Genomic DNA, 20,525 nt, shown 5'->3' with positions numbered 1-20,525 from the left:
TCAGTTCTACCCTCTTCTTATTTCCCTCCAAATTAACTTGATTTTTGTTTGGAAAGATCCTTAAGCCCTAATTTCTAACTGGATATTGCTGTCTGACAGATAAAATACTTATAAAACACTGGTCTTGAGTTTATATTGCTGGCAAGTTTGGGGTGTGGGGTTTTTTGTCTGATAGTTTCAACATCTTTTAATGTTTGGGGTTTTTTTTTTGTTTGTGTTTTTGTTTTTGTTGTGTTTTTCTGATTGGTTGGTTGGTTGGTTGGTTGGGGGTTTTTTGGGTTTTTTTTATATTTGCTGAACTACAAGGGTCTCCAAGGTCTGCAAGGCACCAGCAGGTCTGGAGTAGCTGCTCCATGCTCCTTGTGCCTGGAGATGGAGGAGGGAAAGCTGATCCCCCACACAGCCCCATCCCTCAGGGCAGTGCCAGATGCAACTCCCGTGGCTGATAAAGAAAATTTCTCCAGGCTTTAGTGGTTTCCCTGTTGGTTTTTCCACATCTTGCTCTAACTCCTCCATTTCTTTCCCGGGTAGGTGAGCCCAGAGTTCCATTCCCTGCTGGAGGGAAGGACATGGAGCAAGTCCTGAGGAAGGCACAGAGCTGCTCCAGGGCTGGAGCCAGGCTGGAGAGCTGGGGGTGCTCACCTGGAGAGGAGAAGCTCCAGGGAGAGCTCAGAGCCCTTGCAGAGGCTAAAGGGGCTCCAGGAGAGCTGCAGAGGGACTGGGGACAAGGCATGGAGGGACAGGACACAGGGAATGGCTCCCAGTGCCAGAGGGCGGGGCTGGATGGGATATTGGGAATTAGGAATTGTTCCCTGTGAGGGTGGGCAGGCCCTGGCACAGGGTGCCCAGAGCAGCTGGGGCTGCCCCTGGATCCCTGGCAGTGCCCAAGGCCAGGCTGGACATTGGGAACACCTGGGACAGTGGGAGGTGTCCCTGCCATGGCAGGGGTGGGATCAGATGGTTTTTAACATCCCTCCCAACTCAACCATTCCATGATTCCACGGGAATCCCACCCCATGTGCTCTGTGCACATAAATCCTCTGGCTTGGCAGCACCAGTGATTTGCCTTGCTGGATTCAGAGGATAAATCTGGGGGGGAAAGTCTGGGATATTAAGAGGAGATGCCATGCTTTTATTCTGGAAATACTTTGAAGGCTCCAGGCCAACCCTCGGCCAATTTAACAGCAGCAGTAAAAGCAGCTCAAGTTAAACCTCAAAGGGATCCCTGAATTGTGCTTGACTTAATGAATCCAATAATCGATTCCTACAGCACAAATAAGGTGTGGGATGGATCAGCTAATAAGCATTCTCAGTTAATTGCTTTCTTCAAGTGACAATTTGTACAAATGATACCATCAAAGTAGTAATAATATCCCTATTGATTAAATTAATCTCAAAAAGACAACTCAAATAACTTTAATTAGCAATGCATGACACAAGCACAAAATACTCTGAAAACAACCTTGCAGCCCATCCCAGACTTGGAAACCGTGGCAGCAGCCATGGCACAGACTTTGGCATCTTTATTCCAGCAGATCCACACAATTTTATGGAGCATCTGTAGGGAATGTCTGTGACTAACCATGAAAAGCCATTAAGCCTCCCTGCAGAGCACAAGAGCCCAGGCAGCCTCCCCACTTAGTCACACTCACTGAAACCCAGGGCCACAAACAGCTCCAAAAGAAATTAAAACTTCCCAGCAGGAGCAGCAGGGATGGGGAACGAAGTCTCTGTCCAAAATTCCCACCTGGAGCTGCCAGGGACCCACAGCAGCAGCAGCACTTTCAAACCATGAGAATTGGGCACCATGTGGTATTTTTGGGGTCCTCTGTTGCAGGAAGGAAATGATGAATCTGGCTTCATGTTCTTTGAAGGCTAATATAATATAATATAATATTTAAAAATTTTTTATATTATATTATATTATATTATATTATATTATATTATATTATATTATATTATATTATATTATGCTATACTAAAACTATACTAAAGAATAGAGAAAGAATGCTTACAGAAGGCTTAACAAGATACTAATTAAAAACTCGTGACTCTCTCCAGAATCCCAACACAGCGTGACCATGACTGGTCATTAAGTTAAAACAATTCACCTGTTGGATAAACAATCCCCAACCACATTCCAAAGCAGCAAAACACAGGAGAAGCAAATGAGATAATGTTGTTTTCCTTTTACTCTGAGTTTTCCCAGCTTCCCAGGAGAAGAATCCTGGGCAAAGAGGATTTTTCAGAAAATGTGACAGTGACAGGCACCAGGTTGATGAAATCAGAAACTCCTCCAGAACAGGAAGGGGTTAAAGAGTTGGCCCAAAGCTCATTCAGAGAGAGCAGGAGCTGAGCTGGGCCAGAAGGGGACACAGCAGCCAGGGCTCCCCAGGGTGGGGGAATGGGAATTGTGGAATGCCAGGGGGACACACGGGAGCCCAGGGCCACCCTGAGAACGGGACTAACAGAGCCGGGCTTAGGACATTAAGGGGGGTTTAAGAGGCTCCTGCAGGACTTTTCTCAATTTGCTCCCTGAACTCTGCAGCTGAAAGAAACATAAGGCCCAGATATTTCCCCACAACAGGCACAGTACAGCTCATTTTACAGCACTCACAGAACCATGAAATTCTTTGGGGTGCAAAGTTTCTCTGAGATCTCTGAGTTCATCCATGCCCCCAGATCTGCCAAGGCCACCAGTGCCACCAGCACCACGTCCCCCAGTGCCACACCCCACTGTTAAACCCCTCAGGGATGGGACTCCCCCACCCTGAAGCATTTATTTAATTAATTCATTTAATTTATTAATAAATCAGGACTCTTGTACAGGGCTTTGGCCCTTCCAGGTTAGCCCAGCCCAACCTTCTCAATTCTTTATTTCCATTTGTTATTCAGATTTCTCAATTTAATTTCCCATAACAGGTTAGCCTGTGCTTTTGCCTGGAACACTGCGAATTTTCCACGTCCTTCTTGTAGCCTCAATGAATTTATTACTTTGTTTTTGTTCTTTGGGCAGTTCTGACTAGATTTTTCAGATATTCTGATGCCAAAACTGCTGCCAGGATTTGAGGTGAGGCTGCACCAGTGCAGAGCAGAGAGGGACAGTCACATCCATAAAACATTTAAAAGTGCCCCAGGATTCTCAGAACAATGATGGAATTTGCACCATCATCAAAAAGAAACACTTTCTGCATTTATTTTCATCCAGGAATCACTGAAACAACCAAGGAACCCCCAAGTTACCTCCGGGACTCCAGACAGCCACTTATCAGGCAAAACAGCAAAACACCAACAAACAAATTTTTGGAGCTCAAGAATCTTTAAAATTCTACTTTCTGTGCAGCCTTACAAGGCAGATTTCTAAGTATTTTGGCTCTCAAAACCACCAGTAATTTAAAAACCTTGACCAGAACACACAGCATGAGTGTGAAAATGTGTGGCTTGGAAACTCAAGCTAGGGAAAGTCACAAAAGGGGTTTCTTTTTCCCCACAAGGATATTTATGGGCCTTTCTAAAAAGATCAGCACATGAACAAGAAGAGGACAAATGCTCACCACTTTCACTGAGACATCCATCCAATTTTTCCAGTTAAGAAGCCAATTTTCAATGAAATCCCCCCCGAACCAGGCAAATTAACTGAAATTTCTGTGAGAAGAACAGCTCCACAATGAGACCAAAAATCCCAAACCCAAACAAACCAGGAGAGGGACGAGAGGAGCTGGGTTTGGAGAGGGATCTCTGCAGCCCCACTGCAGGATGAGCAGTAATTACTTCACAAGGAGAGGAGCTCTGTGGCACATTGAAAACCTTTAATTTCCACTCCCTTGTTTAAGGGAGATTATTGCTCCCCATAGCCAACAACAACAGATTTCCTAAGTTTCCTGTGCCTTGCCAGCAAACCAAATATCCTCTGGTGAATCTCTGAGCTGAACAATGATTTTTCATTTTTACAACAGCACAATCAATGCAATTTTCCAGTTAGAAGTCTCCAGCCTCCCCCTATCAGCTCGTTAATGCACAAGTGTACTCCAAACCATGCCTGGGAGAATCTCCACAGACTCTGCCATCCCAGGTTACTCTGAACATGGAATTCATCACTTATGAATCACTTCAGTGTGTGTAAACACTTGAATCACTAAGCCAGATCTAATATTGTACACAGCAATCAAGGGATGTTGTCACTGAGGCAGCTCTGAAATCCTGCCTTGCAGAGTTTCACTGTTCAAAGCAGCTTTTGTGCTTGTGAGCACGTTTTATTTGCAGATGCTAAATGCCTGGAAAATATTTGCAGGCTTTGTGTCTTCCTGAGACACTCAGAGGAGCCCCAGCACCCCCAAACACTGCTCACCCAACCGTGTTTTTCCTGCTATTAAAGATCCCTGTAACTTCCAGCAACACTGTGACAACACAGCCAGGTTCAAGCTGGAAATGCCATTTCATCCCAGCACCTTTTTTGCATCCGGTCACACAGATTGGAATCCAAGGAAAAAAATTAAACTCATCCCCAGAACCGAGTCATTTTTCTCCCGCAAAGTGAAATTAAACCGCTGTGAATGCCAGCACCTCCCAGCTGCCCTGAGGGATCCCAGTGACTGCTCAGCTCGGTGACACCTCTGGCTCCTGGGAGCACCCTGAGGTGACATTTTGCTGCCCAGTGGCACCGACCTTGATGCCCAGCTCGATGTTCTCCCCTCCGTACACGTCCATGCCGGGGTCCAGCAGCCCAATCTCGCCAAAGAATTTCCTGTTCACCACGAAGGAGCAGCCAATCATGGCCGGGGTCCTGCACGAGAGAGCACAGGGGACACTGAGGGACATCGAGGGACACTGGGGGACATTGAGGGACATTGAGGGACATTGGGGGACACTGCCCCACCCCTGCAGGCCCACGGGCTCATTGCTGCTGGGCTCAGCTGCCTCCCACCGCCACTTGTAAGAGCCTGAATGAGAGATGTGGGACTCCAGGCTGCTCTCCAAAATGCAGTTTCTTGTATCCAAAATGCAGTTTATTGTACCCAAGGTGTTACAGCAGCCCAGGCTGGTGGGTGACAGAGCTGTGCCCACAGCTGTCAGCTCCAGCTGCCGGCAGGCCTGGAGATCCTTTGGTTTTGGTTACAATGCATTATAGACTTTTCTTTGCTGAGCATCTTAATACAGTAGAACCAATCTTGATTGTGTTTAGGGCGAAGAAAATGGTAGCAGTTATTTTTTATAGTTATTTTTATATATAACTTCTACCTATAGCATATAGGTAGAAGTTGAGGAGGGTAAGTTTTGGGTTGTAGATGATAATGATTGCTATTCAGCCGAGGTGGGAGATGGAAGAAAAAGCTAGGATTTTTCAGATTTGTATTTGGTTGAGTCCTGTTCATCCTCCCAGGGCTGCTGAGAGGATAGCCAGGATAGTTAGCTTTTATCTATAACCTATCATAACTACTGTAATTACCATATTCCTGTTACTGTTCCCCAATCACTAAAAGTCAGTACACTACAGTTTAAGCTAGAAGTTGTTTCTCAGTTTTCTTGCAGTGGAAAATTCTGAGACCTTTTTTCTACTTGCCACATTTGCTGACTTGTTTGCCTGTGCTGTCTTACTGCTTGGTAAAAACATCTTCTTGTTTGGGGTGGGTTTATCCTTTGCTCTAAGCCATAAAAACCCCTTCTGACTAACACACCCTTTGCTTCCTTGGTTATCCAGTAAGACTGGCTCAGCAATTGTTTTCTTCTATATCAAAACTTGCTTCCATCTCTATTCCTTCTTCAGATTCTACATTCAAAAATCTTTCTGCCAAGCACACATATCTGTGAGACTTTCTCATCAAACTTTCATCCTTCCCAACAACTGCTCATCCCAAAGATTTCATGGCTATGTGCCTTTGAAGACGTTGTTTTACCAGTGCAATAAATGGTCCAAAATCCAAGTTCATTTCAGGCTGTACAGACTGGAGAAAGGTTTTCCTGGAGTTGTTATGGAGGAGCTCTCAGGTTGTGCTTTACTGGAAATACCTCAGGGTGTCTGTGGGCAAGGGCACAACTCTGCCCTAAATGAAGGAACTACAAGAATCACCTTTCCCTGTGTCTTAGGTTAGAAATGTGGGTGTGTGTTCTGTCACCCATCTGTCAGAGCTGGGCAGTTCTCTGCTGTCCATGGGGCAGTTTTTTCTTTATCTCTCCCACAGCCAATCCTCCTCCAGGAGATCTCTGCTGTCCATGGCCACTGAGTGTCCCTGCAGGGCTGATCCAATTCCAGCATCCCATGGGGAGATGCTGCGCCCAGGGGAGGAGCCAAGCATTCCTACCTGGATCCAATCTGAGCCTGGAGCAGCACAGCAGCCTTTGCCCCCTGCATTGCCAGAGGAGCAGCTTTCTGCTGCCCTGCATTGCCAGAGGGAGCCCAGGCCCATCTGCAGCAGCCCTGGAGCTGCAGAGGAAAACTCCCCCCTTGTGCAGGATCCCTGCTCCAGCAGCAGCACAGCTGGCACTGCAGGAGGGCTGAGCCCCCATGGGATGGGGCTGTGCCACCCCTGACACACAGGGGGCAGGGACTGCCCTTGCTCTGGCAGTGTTGTTTTGTATTACTGCATTTTTTGTACTTTTATTTTCTTCCCTAATAAAGAACTGTTATTCCTATTCCCATATCTTTTCCCGAGAGCCCCTTAATTTCAAAATTATAATAATTCAGAAGGAGGGGGGTTACATTCTCCATTTCAAGGGAGGCTCCTGCCTTCCTTAGCAGGCACCTGGCTGTTCAAACCAAGACACCCTTCTCTTACTTCCAGCATGTCTGGAATGGAGTAGACTTTAGGATGGGTATTTTTAGGGTATTCCAGGACAGAGCATTTCCAGTTGGAATCACAAAGGAGCCATGGCCACCAGCGACAAGCTCACTGCAAATCTGTAGAAGCAAATCCTTTAAAAACTGTTTGAAGAACCATCCGTGGGGTCATTTCCCAGTTCCCCCAGTATCAGCAGGGCTCTGGGTTAGGGATTGAGCTGTCACATCCACCCTGCACCTCGTGCCCTCCAGCTCTGAGGTCTCAGCTCACACTGCAGCAGCCAGGGACAGGGAAATAACCCAGAAAACTGGGAGCATCACTGAAATAGCACAAGGAGGGAGGAAAATCACAGTGCCAGGAGTTAATTTGTCATAACTGTGCAATTTTAAGGACATTATAGATGGTTTTGTTTACTAATGACCCTCATTACTCACAAACCCATGGACCAGCTCTCCAGCTGCTCCAGCTGCCCTGAGATGAGGATGCAGTTCTGATTCACAGCCCTCTGAGATCACATTTCAGGGAATTTTTTGAGTGCTTAGCCCTTGTGACTCTCTCCATAAAAGTGCACTTTGCCCAGAGCCCAGCACTGCACAGCCCCACGTGCTTCTGCTCGGGGACACTCTCAGCTGCTGCTGCTGCCATGGTGTGTGCACAGTTTGCCCCTGGGATATTCCCTGTGCTGGAACAGAAATAGAAAAAGCATTTTCCCATCTGACTGCTGCTCTTTGGATCTGTGCTGTAAAGGAAAAACCCAGGAACCCGCTCAGTCAGTGAATTTTACAGTGAGGGGCTGGCCATGAAGACCCCCAACACCCCAACACAAGGTCCTGCCAGAGGCTGGTTTTTGGGGAGCTCCAGGGCTCCCCTGCCCACCCTGAGCTCCAAGCTCTAAACAGGGGATTGGGATGCCCATAATCACCCTTGTGAGCCCATGGAAATCCCAGAGCCCCCAGGAATGCCTGCTCTGCAGAGAGAAGCTGCTCTCGAGGCAGGAATGGGGTGGCAGGATCCTGTGTGGTAACAGCAGCCCCCAAATCCTGGCCCAAAGCCCATTCCAGCCCTGTCCATGCCATGGAGCACATCCAAGGCTGGACTGAGCAGGTTTGGCCTGCAGAGGTGGAGAACAGCCCCGAATTCCCCCAAGCTCACAGACAGACCCCAGCTCTCCATCCACACCTCACACAGTGCCCAGATCTGCCAGGGGAGCTCCTGGGGTCCCCAGGGCAGCTCAGGAATTCCAAGGATTTCACAGCTCAGCTCCACCAACAGCCACCAAACTCATCCTGATGAAACCCACGAGTTCCTTGGATGAAAGCTTCTGCCCACTTTAATATTATTATTTATAGACATTTTAATATTTCTAATAGAAAGTAGAAGAGCTGGATGCTGCTGCCACATTAAATTAGTTCCAATTGGAATCCATCAGAGGGTTTTTCCAATAGATTTCTTCCCTGACAGCTGGCTCAGCCTTCCTTCCATGGAGCAGGATAATGTTTCATGGTTTGCTGCCACTCTGGTACTTAAGATTTCAATTCTCTTGCTTTATTTGTAGCAAGTTAACTGCCATTAACAGAAACAATTCCTCCTGAAATGATAACCACCTTACAGATGCCAAATCTAATAGTTCCATTATCCTAGATTACCTCCTGGAATTTAAGAGAAGGGAAAATTGCTCTGGTTTTATCCAGGGTATGAACAACCCAGTTCATCTCCTCCACTGGGAATAGGTGTGGAAACCTCTGACCTCTCCTGTCAAAAACTGTTAGAGACACTCAGAGGAGAGGTAAAAGCCAGAAAAAGAATCCAGGAGAAAGTTTCAGACACAGGAAACTGCATTTTGGACCCAATGATGTGGATCAGTGGGAACTCTCAACCAGGTAAATGAGGTTTTCTGGGCTGGAAACAGCTCAGGAGCCTTGAACAGGAGCTGTACCCTGAGAGCTTCTTCCATTGTTATTTATAAATCATGGAATGGTTGGGTTGGAAAGGACCTTAAATCCCATCCAGTGCCACCCCTGCCATGGCAGGGACACCTCCCACTGTCCCAGGTGCTCCCAGCCCTGCCCAGCCTGGCCTTGGGCACTGCCAGGGATCCAGGGGCAGCCCCAGCTGCTCTGGGCACCCTGTGCCAGGGCCTGCCCACCCTCACAGGGAGGAATTTCTTCCTGAGACTTCACAACATGACTTCACTTTATAAATAAAGCACAGAGCCATCAAGCCTTCCCAAAATTCTCTTGGAAACAGCTGAACTGGGATTTAGCAGCGTGCTGCATGTCCTGTTCCAGCCCAGGATCCCAAGGCACCAGTCCTGCTCCCTCCAGCAACCCAAATTAAGTTCCATTCTCCATTCTCCTCTCTAACAATGCCTCCACATTAAATAAATGAGGAATCAAGCAGCACTCAACCATTTAAATAAAAACACCATTTGATTTGGGAGTAAATCCCTCAAAAAGGTGGCTGCTGACAATAATGGATTGCTCATCCCCAACGAAATAATGGCCTGCAGACAAAGAGCTGATAAAGCCTCTTGTTCCTCTGCCCCTTAATTAAAAGCATTTACACAGCTTGTTTTTAAAAATCACCCAGCTCAGCCGAATGCATTTTTATGTGTCCGATAGCTATTCTCCCTTTAATGAGAAAGGAAAAGCAGAATTTGGCAGGAAGGAAGAGCAGAGATGCTGAGCAGAATTATTGGGTATGTATCCAGAACTCCACAGTGTTACTTCCTTGCCATTCTTTTGGTTGGTTCTTCTACAGAACAAGTGAAGAAAGGTCAGGAAGAGCAGCTTTTATGAAATATCCTCCTCGTGGATCTCTAAATAAAGATGAAGGAGATACAGGGAAAAACGTTTATCCTGCTCTATTAAGTTACTTTAATGGTCTGCCTTTCTTTAGCTCACAGTTATCATCTAATGATTAAAAAGTCTCAAGGAGATTGCCCCTTCAATTCAAGGAAATTAATTTTCCCCCACAATTGGATTTGGCTTCCAATTTTACACTAAAGAGCAGGTTATAAAATATGTAGAAAAAAGATATTAAAAAAATAATTAGTGCATTTACCATTGACTGCAAGAGGCTGAGAACAGACTGGAAGAACTTCCAGGGTGTCCAATTCCTGCTAAGCTGCTGCTGGTTCTTATAAACTTGGATCTTGGAGCTGCTCACCTTCCTCACCACAAGGCAGCATTTGGGGCAGTCCTGAAGGAATTTCTTTGTCCCTCTCCCAACCTTGCCATTCCTGTTTCAACACACTGAATCCACACATCTTACAATCATGGATGGAATCATGGAATGGGTTAAAACTCATCCAGTTCCACCAAGCAGGGGCACCTTCCACCTTCCCAGGCTGCTCCAAGCCCCACCCAACCTGGCCTTGGGCACTGCCAGGGATGGGGAATCCATGGAATAACCTCTGCCAGGGCCTGCCAGGGAACAATTCCTAATTCTCAATATCCCATCTAACCCTGCTCTCTGGCAGTTTGACCCCATTCCCTCTGTCCTGTCTCTCCAGTTCCTGGTGCAGGGTCCCTCTCTGCATTCCCTGTGTCCCCTCCAGACCCTGGCAGGTGCTGGAGAGCCTCTTCCCCAGGCTGAACAATCCCAGATTTCCCAGGCTGTATCCATGGGGAGGAGCTCCAGTTGCTTTATCAATGCCATGGTCGCCTCTGGCCTTGCCCCACAGCTCCAGGTCTGTCAGATTTCTGTGGTTGAGATGACCCTGAGGTATTACAAAGTCTTTTCTTTCCCAGCCCCGTGACCCAAGAAGAAGGTGAGATTCCTCAGCTCTGCTTTCCAAGGTTGTTTATTTTCTCTGATCTGTTCCATTCTCTCTCTGCCCTGCTGAGATCTGTCCAGCAGGTCGGGTTGTGGCACAGTCCCTGCCCTTGGGGTGGTGTTGGCTTTTTACACTAAGAACTGTGTGTACTTTATTGACAATAATTTTCCAATACCTATCATCTATGTTAGACAGTCTGTCTCTACTCTAAACCAATCCAGAAATGTCACTATCACAGCAGAAGATGGAGGACAAGAAGAAGAAGAAGGAAAAGGACAGGACATGCCCAGATTCCTCCATCTTGCCTCTTGAACCCCCATTCTAAATCCCCAAAATTCTACTTTTTCACCCTGTGACAAATTCACTATCATTCTACTCAAACCCTTGTGGCTTGTAACTCCTCACACAAAGTTGGTAATTGTTTCCATGGGCTAAAATCAAAGGCACAGGTGTTAGTGACTCTGTGCCAAGGTCTCTGAGCCCCTGCCAGGGTCTGGAGTCACCCAGGGCAGCCAGAGCAATGTCCTGGGTTCTGACACAGCTCCTCCCCATGCTGGGGACACCAGAGCTGCTCCAGGGGGCTCCAGCTGGGGGCTCATGGCAACAATCCCATTTTCCACGCTGGGATTTCCCAGCCCTGCAACCTCTCTGCACCTCCACCGCCCAGCTGGGGCTCACTGCTGGGATCCAGCATCTCAGCAGGAAACTCTGGGAGCCTCTGAGCTCCAGGGCTGAAATTCAACCAACTCCCAATATGCGGAAAATGTCAGGTAAATTATCAAATTAAGGCCTGGGGCTTTAATTAGTGGCCTATCAATGATTTCCCTGATGACAGCAGGGAAAGGAAGAACATCACCTTTATTTTCATGTGACACTCTGTGATAAAACACTGGCTTTTCTCTTGGCCAGAGGCAAGATTAAGGACCTGCCTGCAAAAGAAACAACTCAGTGCTGTCCCCTCTGTGCTCAGAGAATAAATTAAAAAATATTAAAGTCTGGGATGAGTAACAGAGGTTTGGACAAGTGAATGTTTGTGTGGAAATTTAATGCAAGGGTAGAGCATTAAGGATTGACCCCTCTGATCATCAAACAGGGACAGCCAGAGGCAGATCCCGGTGGGACAGAACCCACCCAGCCCCTCTGCCCCACTGGCAGCTGTGGCTGGCAATGCCAGGACAGAGCCTGCAGCTCTGACCAGTCCAGCCACTGCAGCACCAGCCTGGGCGCAGTCTGAGCTCACAGGAGGGCTCTGGGGTGGCTGAGGGGCAGCATCCCTGCTGAGTGTCCCCAGGCCACCTGGGGGTGACATCCTGCTCTCAGGGCACCCTCCACAAAGCCACAGAGGAAACCTCTGCTCCCTCAGATAGATGGGAGAGGAGGGAACTGGAGAACTAAAAAGCCACTGGAAAGCAGCAGCTCTGGTTCCAGACTCTTGGCTTCTGGACCACCCCTCCCTTGGGAAGGGGCCTGTGCAGCCTGGCCTGTCCCTGGGGTGCCTGGGGGGGCAGGCAGAGCCTGGAGCTGTGTTGTATCTGCAGGGAATGCCCCATGAAGGCAGGAATGATGCACCTGACTCCATGTTCTCAGAAGGCTAATTTACTACTTTATAATACTATAGTATATTAAAGAATACCATACTATACTATACTATACTATACTATACTATACTATACTATACTATACTATACTATACTATACTATACTATACTATACTATACTATACTATCCTAAAGAATACAGAAAGGATACTTACAGAAGGCTAAAAAGATAATAATGAAAACTCCTATCTCTTTCCAGAGTCCTGACACAGCTTGGCCCTGATTGGCCAAAGAGTGAAAACAACTCACAGCAGAATCCAGTGGAACAATCACCTGTGGGTAAACAATCTCCAAACACATTGCACATGAGCACAACACAGGAGAAGCAAATGAGATAAGAATTGTTTTCTTTTTCTCTGAGGCTCCTCAGCTTCCCAGGAGAAAAACTTGGGACGAAGGGATTTTTTCAGAGAATGTGAATGCCACAGAGCTGGAGTCAGCCCATTCCTAGAATGGGACTGCAGCAGGACAAGAGCAATCCCTGCACAGGGAAATGGGGTCAGGCAGAGCAGAGCAGAGCCCCAGGCAGAGCTGCCCTGCCCCTCCTGCCATTGTCTTCCTCAGCTTCATCCCACTCCCCATCCTCAGACAGGGCTGGGCCACGGCCAGGGGAGGGTGAGCATGAGACTCCTGCCTGGCCCTGGCCCTCTCCCCACGGGCTCCTCAGGGTTACAGATGGGTGATGAGATGGTGGCTCTCACAGGGAAGGGCTGAACATTATGTGTGTGTTAAGAGAAGCTCTGTAGATGTACAGTTGTGTTACTGCAATGTGTCCTCCCCCTTGCATTGCTATCATGGGATGGCCTTGGGCACACAGGGGCATTGGGGAGGGTTGGGTTGTTACTATGGCAACAGCTGCCCCCAAATCAAGGTGTAAGAAAGTGATCTGCACCCCTGGATGGCAGGGAAGGAGTCACTGACAGGACTTTAGGATGGGCTAGAGGTATAAAAGGTGGAACATCCATTTTGAAGATGAGCACAAGGCTGATAATCACAGGGGCTCCCAGTGCTCAATCCTTATTCACTCCTTTTGTTGTATTTTTTGTTAAGGTTTAATAAACCTTTAACATTTTAAAATGAGCAGTCATTTCTCACATCAGCCACAACTCCAAGTGCATGTTGCCTCCATCTCACACCACTTCCTATCCCCATCCCTGCTCCTCCCAACCCCAAACACATGGTGCCCCAATCTCAGCCCCATTTCAGCTCCTCCCAACCCCAAACACCCCAGGCAGGATGCAGGATGCATTCCATGGAGCAGGCTGTGTGTTGTAGGTGACCTCATCCTGGATTTCTGCAGGAAGGGCAGAGTGCCCGAGGCCAGGGCAGCCAGGGGAGGCAGTGTCCAGGCAGGAGCCTGATGGCAAAAGCCCCAAATCTGGTGTCACACACAGAGCACACCTTCCAAGGGGAATCCCACATTCCTGTGGGACACCTTGGTGCATTGCTGGAGGAGCCACGCCCCCAGCTCCCCTCACTGCCAGGGGCATGGAGAAACCTGGATGTCTTTCCCAGGGATGTAACCAAATGTCCATGAAGGAATGGCATTTCAGTCCCCAGCAGCATCCCTTCCTTAATCTCATCCCCAGGGCAGCATCTCCAAGAGCTGTTCCTTGAACAATTCTGTTTCCCTGCCCCAGTGCCCTTGGTTAATTGTCTGTTTCCAATGGGTTTATTTCCCTGCTGTTGCTAAGTACCACAGAACCTGTGAAACAAATTAAAAAATAAGAGATACCACATAAAAGAGATGCTGGATTGAATGGCTTTGCTGAATTTACTGGAGATTAATACCACTTAAACTTTAATGGCAAGGAGGCTGTGAAAACTGGATTTTTGAAAATACCTCCTATATCCACCCATGCCTGTGACCTTGCTGAACACATATTTGACTTTGTCACTGTTCTCTGCCTGCTCTGGAACTTCAGGCAAAGCATTAACTCCTTTGCAGCTCTGTTTTCTCCTCTGTCAGGTGAGTTTAACACCTGGATGCTCTTGAGAAAAACCATTTACAAATCAGTTTAGTGCTTTCCCCATTGGAGCTGCTGAACTGAATGCTGATATTGCCACAGGTGCCAGAGCCCTGAGTCTCTGGTGACGAAAGCACTGTGGTTAACAACCTCCTGAGCAAGGCTTTGCTGTTTCCCAGCCTTGCTGCTGGAGCAGCATCAAAAGCTGGTGCTCACCCTGTGCCCAGACACAGCCTGGGAGCCACTGCTGATTTTGATTTCCTCGTCCAAGCTCAATGACAAAATTCCTCTCCAGGATGAAACTGCTGCCCCAGCCACTGCCTAAAAGCCTTTTCCTTCCTGGTGTGCTCTCCAAGCCCAAGGATGCCCCAGCACTGAAGATCCCTGGATGCTTGGACACCTCCTCCATGGCCCAGGCACTTTGTGCAGGAGTCCCCAGATGGAAGTGCTGCTCCAGGCTGCCAAATGCTCGTGTGCAGGGAGCAATTGGCCCCAGCTCTCTGTGTTCTGTCCCCTGATGTAAAACCCCAGCCCCAGGACTGGGCTGATCCCATTCCCACAGCAGGAGCCCCCATCCAGCTCCCACACCCGCCCTGCTGGGACCTCACTAAAGGCACAACCTGGAAAACCCTTCCAGGCCAAGAGCCCTGAGCTGGGATGAGCCTTGCCCAGGGCCATGAGAACGTGCAGAAGGGGTTTGGGGCTGTTCTCCATCACTGGAAATGTCACAGGTGACATCTCCAATGGCCCTGGTGCTCCTGTGGGCAGCACTCTGAGTCCCAGAGCACAAACCCCAGAGAAGGCACCTTGGCCAAAGTGAATTTGATAATCACCCTCAAGTGGGACTGGGTGCTGTGGAGGAATAGAGGAAACAGTTGCAATGCTCTCCCTTGGAAGAGGGCTCCTCACCTGAGCCCATTTCCTGCTGCTGAGGGCACTCAGGGATGCACTCACACCTGGGGGCCCCTCTGGCACACAGGGACCTGTCCAGGTGCCTCCCCAGAGCTCAGGGGCTGAGAGTCCTTCCCACAGCCCCTACAGCACATCTGCAAACATCTGCCTGCTGGGGCTGTGACCCTGAACAGGCCCCATTTATCCACAAAGGCAGAACTGGGGAATAATTGTGGTCATTCTCTGATTTATTAGGACACTTCCACAGGAGAGGCCACACAGAGTCTCAGGCTTGGGGCTGAGATAAAGTAGAGCAACATTTTCATTTGTGCACTGGCTCATACTGGAAACCATTGAAAAATGCATAAAAATGCAAGAAAAACGCTTTCCCTGCCTGGAAAGCCACTGCAAATCAAGGCAGGGCACAAAGGGAGCCCAGATCAGCAGGGATGTGTCAGGAAGGCTCAGGATCTGGTGAACCTGGGTTTATTTTCCCTCTGTGCTGGTCCCATGAGGGTGTGACCCTCAGAGCAGCTCTGGAAACCTCTGTTCCACCTTCCCTGCACAGACAGGCTCCAGCACACCCTGTGAGCAGCCCAGGAGCTGAGCTGAGCGCAGCAGGGCCAGGATGTTTGCTGCTGCCCCACTGCTTACAGCACAGCCACCAACAGGAGATGAAGGTCTGACAAAAGCAAGCAGTTGGAAATTTCAACCTGAGCTGGGAAGTGAGGGAATCCCAGAGTCCCCATCCCTGGATCCCTGCTCAGGAACGGGGCAGGGAAGGAGAGCACACCCCAAATTAACCCCAAACAGGGAGCATCAGTCACCTCAACCCAGCCTCAGGAGCTCCTTGGGGGTCTCAGTCCCACGGGATCTCCATTAACCTGGCAGGGTTTGCCTGTGCAAATCAGACCTGTTTGTTCCAGGCAGGGATGCACAATTCCCCCGGGCAAAGTCAGCCAGGGCTTCAAAGTTCCCCCAGAAGGCGTTTAAAAGCTCATTTGTGCTAATTGGCAGCCACTGGAATCCAGCTCACTGGCAGCTGGAGCAGAGCAGGAGGGGCCTCAGCAGATCCTGGGATTTAACACTCCCAGCACCTTCAAACCAGCGCTCAGCTCCTGGAGAGGACATTAAAGTCTGATTATAAATCCCAGATTTAAGGATTTGAGTTTGCACCTCTTCAAAGCCCCCAGTGCCAGCACATGGAGGCAGAGATTTCACCCTGCGAAGGGGAAAGATTTCCTGGCCTTTTATTTCAGAGGAGGGTTTGGGCTGGAACCTTGCAGACCATCTCGTTTCAACCCCTCCACCCCAAACCCTAAAAATCAGGTGGAATAAAAAGGAAACAGATATTGGTATTGAATATAAAAATATTCACAGAGCAATAACATGGATTTCTTTAACACCTGGCACTTACAACCTGACTGACAACAAAACAAAGTGCAGGAAAAGGCAAAGAAAAGAGGGGCCAAACATTTCTCCTTAGAAACCCCTCAGATGGTGACCAGAGTTTGGGTGGCCAGGACTGCACGTGCTCATCTGATCCCAAATCCAATCCTAAATCCACTGCCAGTGCCTTGCAGGGAGGAACACCTCATTCCTTGTGGCCACAGCAAAGGGAGCCCTGCAGGTTTGGGGTCTCTGCTGCCCTGGGGGTTTGGCTCCTGCTGCTGCTCCCACTCCTGAAGGGCCCTTCCAGCAATGCAGGAATTCCTCATCAGGAACTCTTCACTGTAACTCCATCTCCTTCCAGTGCTGCCAGAGTGCTAATTAAACGATAATTACTCTGGGATGTAATATGTGTAACTATCAGGCACTTAACAGGGATGTGGTATTTACTTTGCTGTTTTTAACATGAATATATATTTTTCTCAAGGGCAGCCAAGCAGCTGATTCAGAATCGTGGTTTTCCGTTCCACCGAGCGCAAAAATCACAATGAGCAAATTTCACAGGTAAACAAAGTTCTCTTTGTCTCAGGCACAACAACCATGCCCTGGTTAAAGCACTGAGCTGGGGCTGAAGGATCAGGATTCACACCCTGAGCCTGAGCTTGGTGCCCAAACTGAGACTTGGGCAGTGATTTCTGACCTATCTTCCACCAAAATCCTCCTACACTCCAAGTGACATCAGATGGAAGAAACCACAATAAACTGACTTTGAGAAGGTGAAGATGGGCTCAGGTGAGCATCTCTGCAGAACAAACCTGCTCTGTTTGCAGCTGAAACACCATTTTTAATGTCTGAACACTCAAACCAAAGGGCAGAAATCAGGAGAGAAATCTCCCTGAGCAAATGATGCCTGGAACAAAGGTGCTGCAAGCCTGAGCTGTGCGTGTGGGGACAAACACACAAAGGGAGCTGCCACCAGGCTGGGCTGGGAAGGAACTCCAGACAGGCAGAGCAGAGCACAGGTCCCTGTCAGCCCCTAGGAAACACCAGGAACAGCAGAGCAGGGGAGGCTGAGGCCAGGGCAAGGTCAGGCTGAGCTGGGGGAGCAGCCCCAGAGCCCCTCTGCCACCACAGGGTGACTCTGGGGTGGTTTTGGGGTGATTTTTGGGTGCATTTGGGGTGGTTTTGGGGGTGTTTTGGGGGTATTTTGGAGTGGTTTTGGGGTGGTTTTTGGGTGACTTTGGGGTAGTTTTGGGGTGACTGGGGTGCTTTTGGGGTGGCTTTGGGGTGACTTTGGGTTGATTTTGGGGTGCTTTTGGGGTGATTTTGGGGTGGTTTTTGGGTAATTTTGGGGTGACTGGGGTGGTTTGGGGTGACTTTGGAGTGATTTTGGGTTGATTTTTGGGTGACTTTGGGTTGATTTTGGGGTGGTTTTAGGGTGATTTTTGGGTGACTTTGGGTTAATCTTGGGGTGACTCTGGGGTGATTTTTGGGTGATTTTGGAGTGACTTTGGTGTGACTTTTGGGTCATTTTGGGGTGACTTCAGGGTGATTTTTGGGTAATTTTGGGATGACTTTGGTGTGACTTTGGTGTGATTTCAGGGTGATTTGCACAGTCACATTCAACCTCCAGTACAACCACAGTTCACCCACTGGTCCCAGTTCTCTCCAATCTCTCAGCAGCAGCTCCTGAACACCAATCCCTCCTCAGCTCCCCATTCCAGGCACTGCTGGAAGCCTGTGCTGGGTGATGCCATCAGCAGTGGGGCTTGCACAGCCCCTGCTGCTCTCTCTGCCAGATCCCTGGAGCCTCAAGTCCTGGGGAATTGCAGGGATATTCCTGCAGACAGAGTTTGGGTGAGTGATTTCCATCCCCACCACGGCGTGTGAGGGATGGTTATTGACAGCTGGAGCAGCTGCACACCCTGGGAAATGAGGGAGCAGTGAAACAGCCCTCTGAGCACCTCGAGGAGCTGAGTAATGCATTTACTGTGACACCTCCTTGACAGCAGCTATTGGTGGGGAGGGAGCTCCCAGCTTTGTCTCCCTGCTCATGCATCCCTGGCACAGCAGCACAATTCCTGGGAAAGGAGCAGATCCATCCTGGGCCTTTAACAGCCAATGTCACTCATTGCTCACTGCTGGGGTTTGTTTTGTTTAAAACACCGAGCAAAGCTGATGGAAAAGAAAAATGGAAATGGGGAAAACTGCAGTGCAATGTAAATGCAAGCTTGGTAAAGATGATTGCCAGGTAAGGGAACTCGGGGATGGAGAGGATGGTTTGGGATCTCCTCCTCCTCCTGGATTAGTGCAGATCCACCCAGCCACAAAGCACAGAGGCTGATGCTGGCAGAGATTTGCCCCAGCTGCTTGTTTAAGGGTCAGGCACCCTGAGCAACAGCTCCCAAAGCTGCAACCCCATCCCAGGGACTCAAAGCTGCTCCCAAAGCTGCCACCCCATCCCAGGGACACTGATCACACCAAGGGACCCTGGCAGTCTGTGTTTCCTCCCACAGCTGCACAAGCTGGGAAGCACAAAGGGATTCAAGAGCTCTTGAAAAGGCAGAGTGGAGCAATGCTGAGCACGGGGCAAGCAGGGAAGTGCTGCAGATCAGCTCCTGACTCTGGTATTTTCTGAGACCCCCATTAAAGGGAGGGATGATGAATCTGACTCCATGTTCTTAGAAGGCTAATTTATTATTTTATGATATTATATTATATAAAAGAATGCTATACTAAAACTATACTAAAGAATACAGAAATGATACAGACAGAAGGTTAAAAGATACTAACAAAAACCTCATGACTCCTTCCAGACTCCTGACACAGCCTGACTGTGATTGGTCATTAAGTAAAAACAATTCATATGTTGGATAAACAATCTCCAACCACATTCCAAAGCAGCAAAACACAGGAGAAGCAAATCAAGATAATTATTGTTTTCATTTTTCTCTGAGGCTTCTCAGCTTCCTGGGAGAAAATCCTGGGCAAAGAGATTTTTGAGAAAATATGACAGTGACACCTGACTTCAAATCCCAAGCAGCAGCACAGCCTTACAGCCTTGACTGATTTCTGCTGGGATGGGGCACACTCACCATGAGCCCCCTCTGGGACTGCTGCTCGTGGCTTCTACATTCTTTTTTTGCCTTGGAAGGGTGCTTTGGCTTGTTGTTTGTGGGGGTTTTAAATCACCAAATGCAAAATGCGTTGATTTTTCTTAAATCACAGAATCCCAGAAAGCTGGATTTGAAGGGATTTTAGAGATCACCCCCTTCAAGCCCCTGCCATGGCAGGGACACCTCCCACTGTCCCAGGTGCTCCCAGCCCCTGTCCAGCCTGGCCTTGGGCACTGCCAGGGATCCAGGGGCAGCCCCAGCTGCTCTGGGCACCCTGTGCCAGGGCCTGCCCACCCTGCCCAGGGAACAATTCCCAATTCCCAATATCCCATCCAGCCCTGCCCTCTGGCAGTGGGAGCCATTCCCTGCGTCCTGTCCCTCTATCCCTTGTCCCCAGTCCCTCCCCAGCTCTCCTGGAGCCCCTTCAGGCCCTGCAAGGGGCTCTGAGGTCTCTCCAAACCCTTCTCATCTCTACCCTGAGCACCCCCAGCTCTGTTGCAAACATGTTTTATGAAAAATCCTTTCCTTAGGATTTTTCCTCCTGAGAAGCTGAGAGGCCTCAGAACAAAATGTAAACATTGATTTTCTGCTGCTGTGGAATGCAACAGGTGCATCTGTGATTGGTTGTTTCTAATTAATGGCCAATCACAGTCCAGCTGGCTCAGATAGAGTCCAAGAGAGCTCCCTTTGTTATGATCCTTTCCTGTTCTATTCTTAACCAGCCTTCTGATGAAATCCTTTCTTCTATTCTTTTAGTATAGTTTTAATGTAATATATACCATAAAATAATAAATCAGCCTTCTGAACCATGGAGTGAGATCCTCGTCTCTTCCCTCAACCTGAGACCCCTGTGAACACGGTCACACAGCTCCAGAGCAGAGGGGTTCCAGCCCTCTGGGGCCTCCTCTCCCAGGGGATTCAAGACCCACTCAAAGTCATTAGCAAAACCCTCAGCAAGCTCCTGGGGGGCAGGAGTTCACCTTCCTGTATGAAATGTAGAAGGAAAAACT

The 20,525-nt window shown here is 48.8% G+C and overlaps 1 protein-coding gene across 1 annotated transcript in view; it reads right to left on the bottom strand.

Annotated features, from left to right (window-relative positions):
* The window catches only part of LOC115911568 (polypeptide N-acetylgalactosaminyltransferase 17), an 89,423-nt gene extending 84,643 nt beyond the window's left edge, over positions 1–4,780 (bottom strand). The window contains exon 1 of the mRNA XM_030962636.1: positions 4,666–4,780. Coding sequence (XP_030818496.1) covers positions 4,666–4,773 — 108 coding nt within the window. The 5' untranslated portion in view covers positions 4,774–4,780. The remainder of the gene's footprint in view (positions 1–4,665) is intronic.
* Positions 4,781–20,525: the final 15,745 nt, after the last annotated feature.

This window comes from Camarhynchus parvulus, chromosome 19, assembly GCF_901933205.1.
Source record: "Camarhynchus parvulus chromosome 19, STF_HiC, whole genome shotgun sequence".
NCBI lineage: Eukaryota > Metazoa > Chordata > Aves > Passeriformes > Thraupidae > Camarhynchus > Camarhynchus parvulus.
Note: the sequence above shows the minus strand (reverse complement) of the source record. Positions and strands in the feature narration are given on the sequence as shown.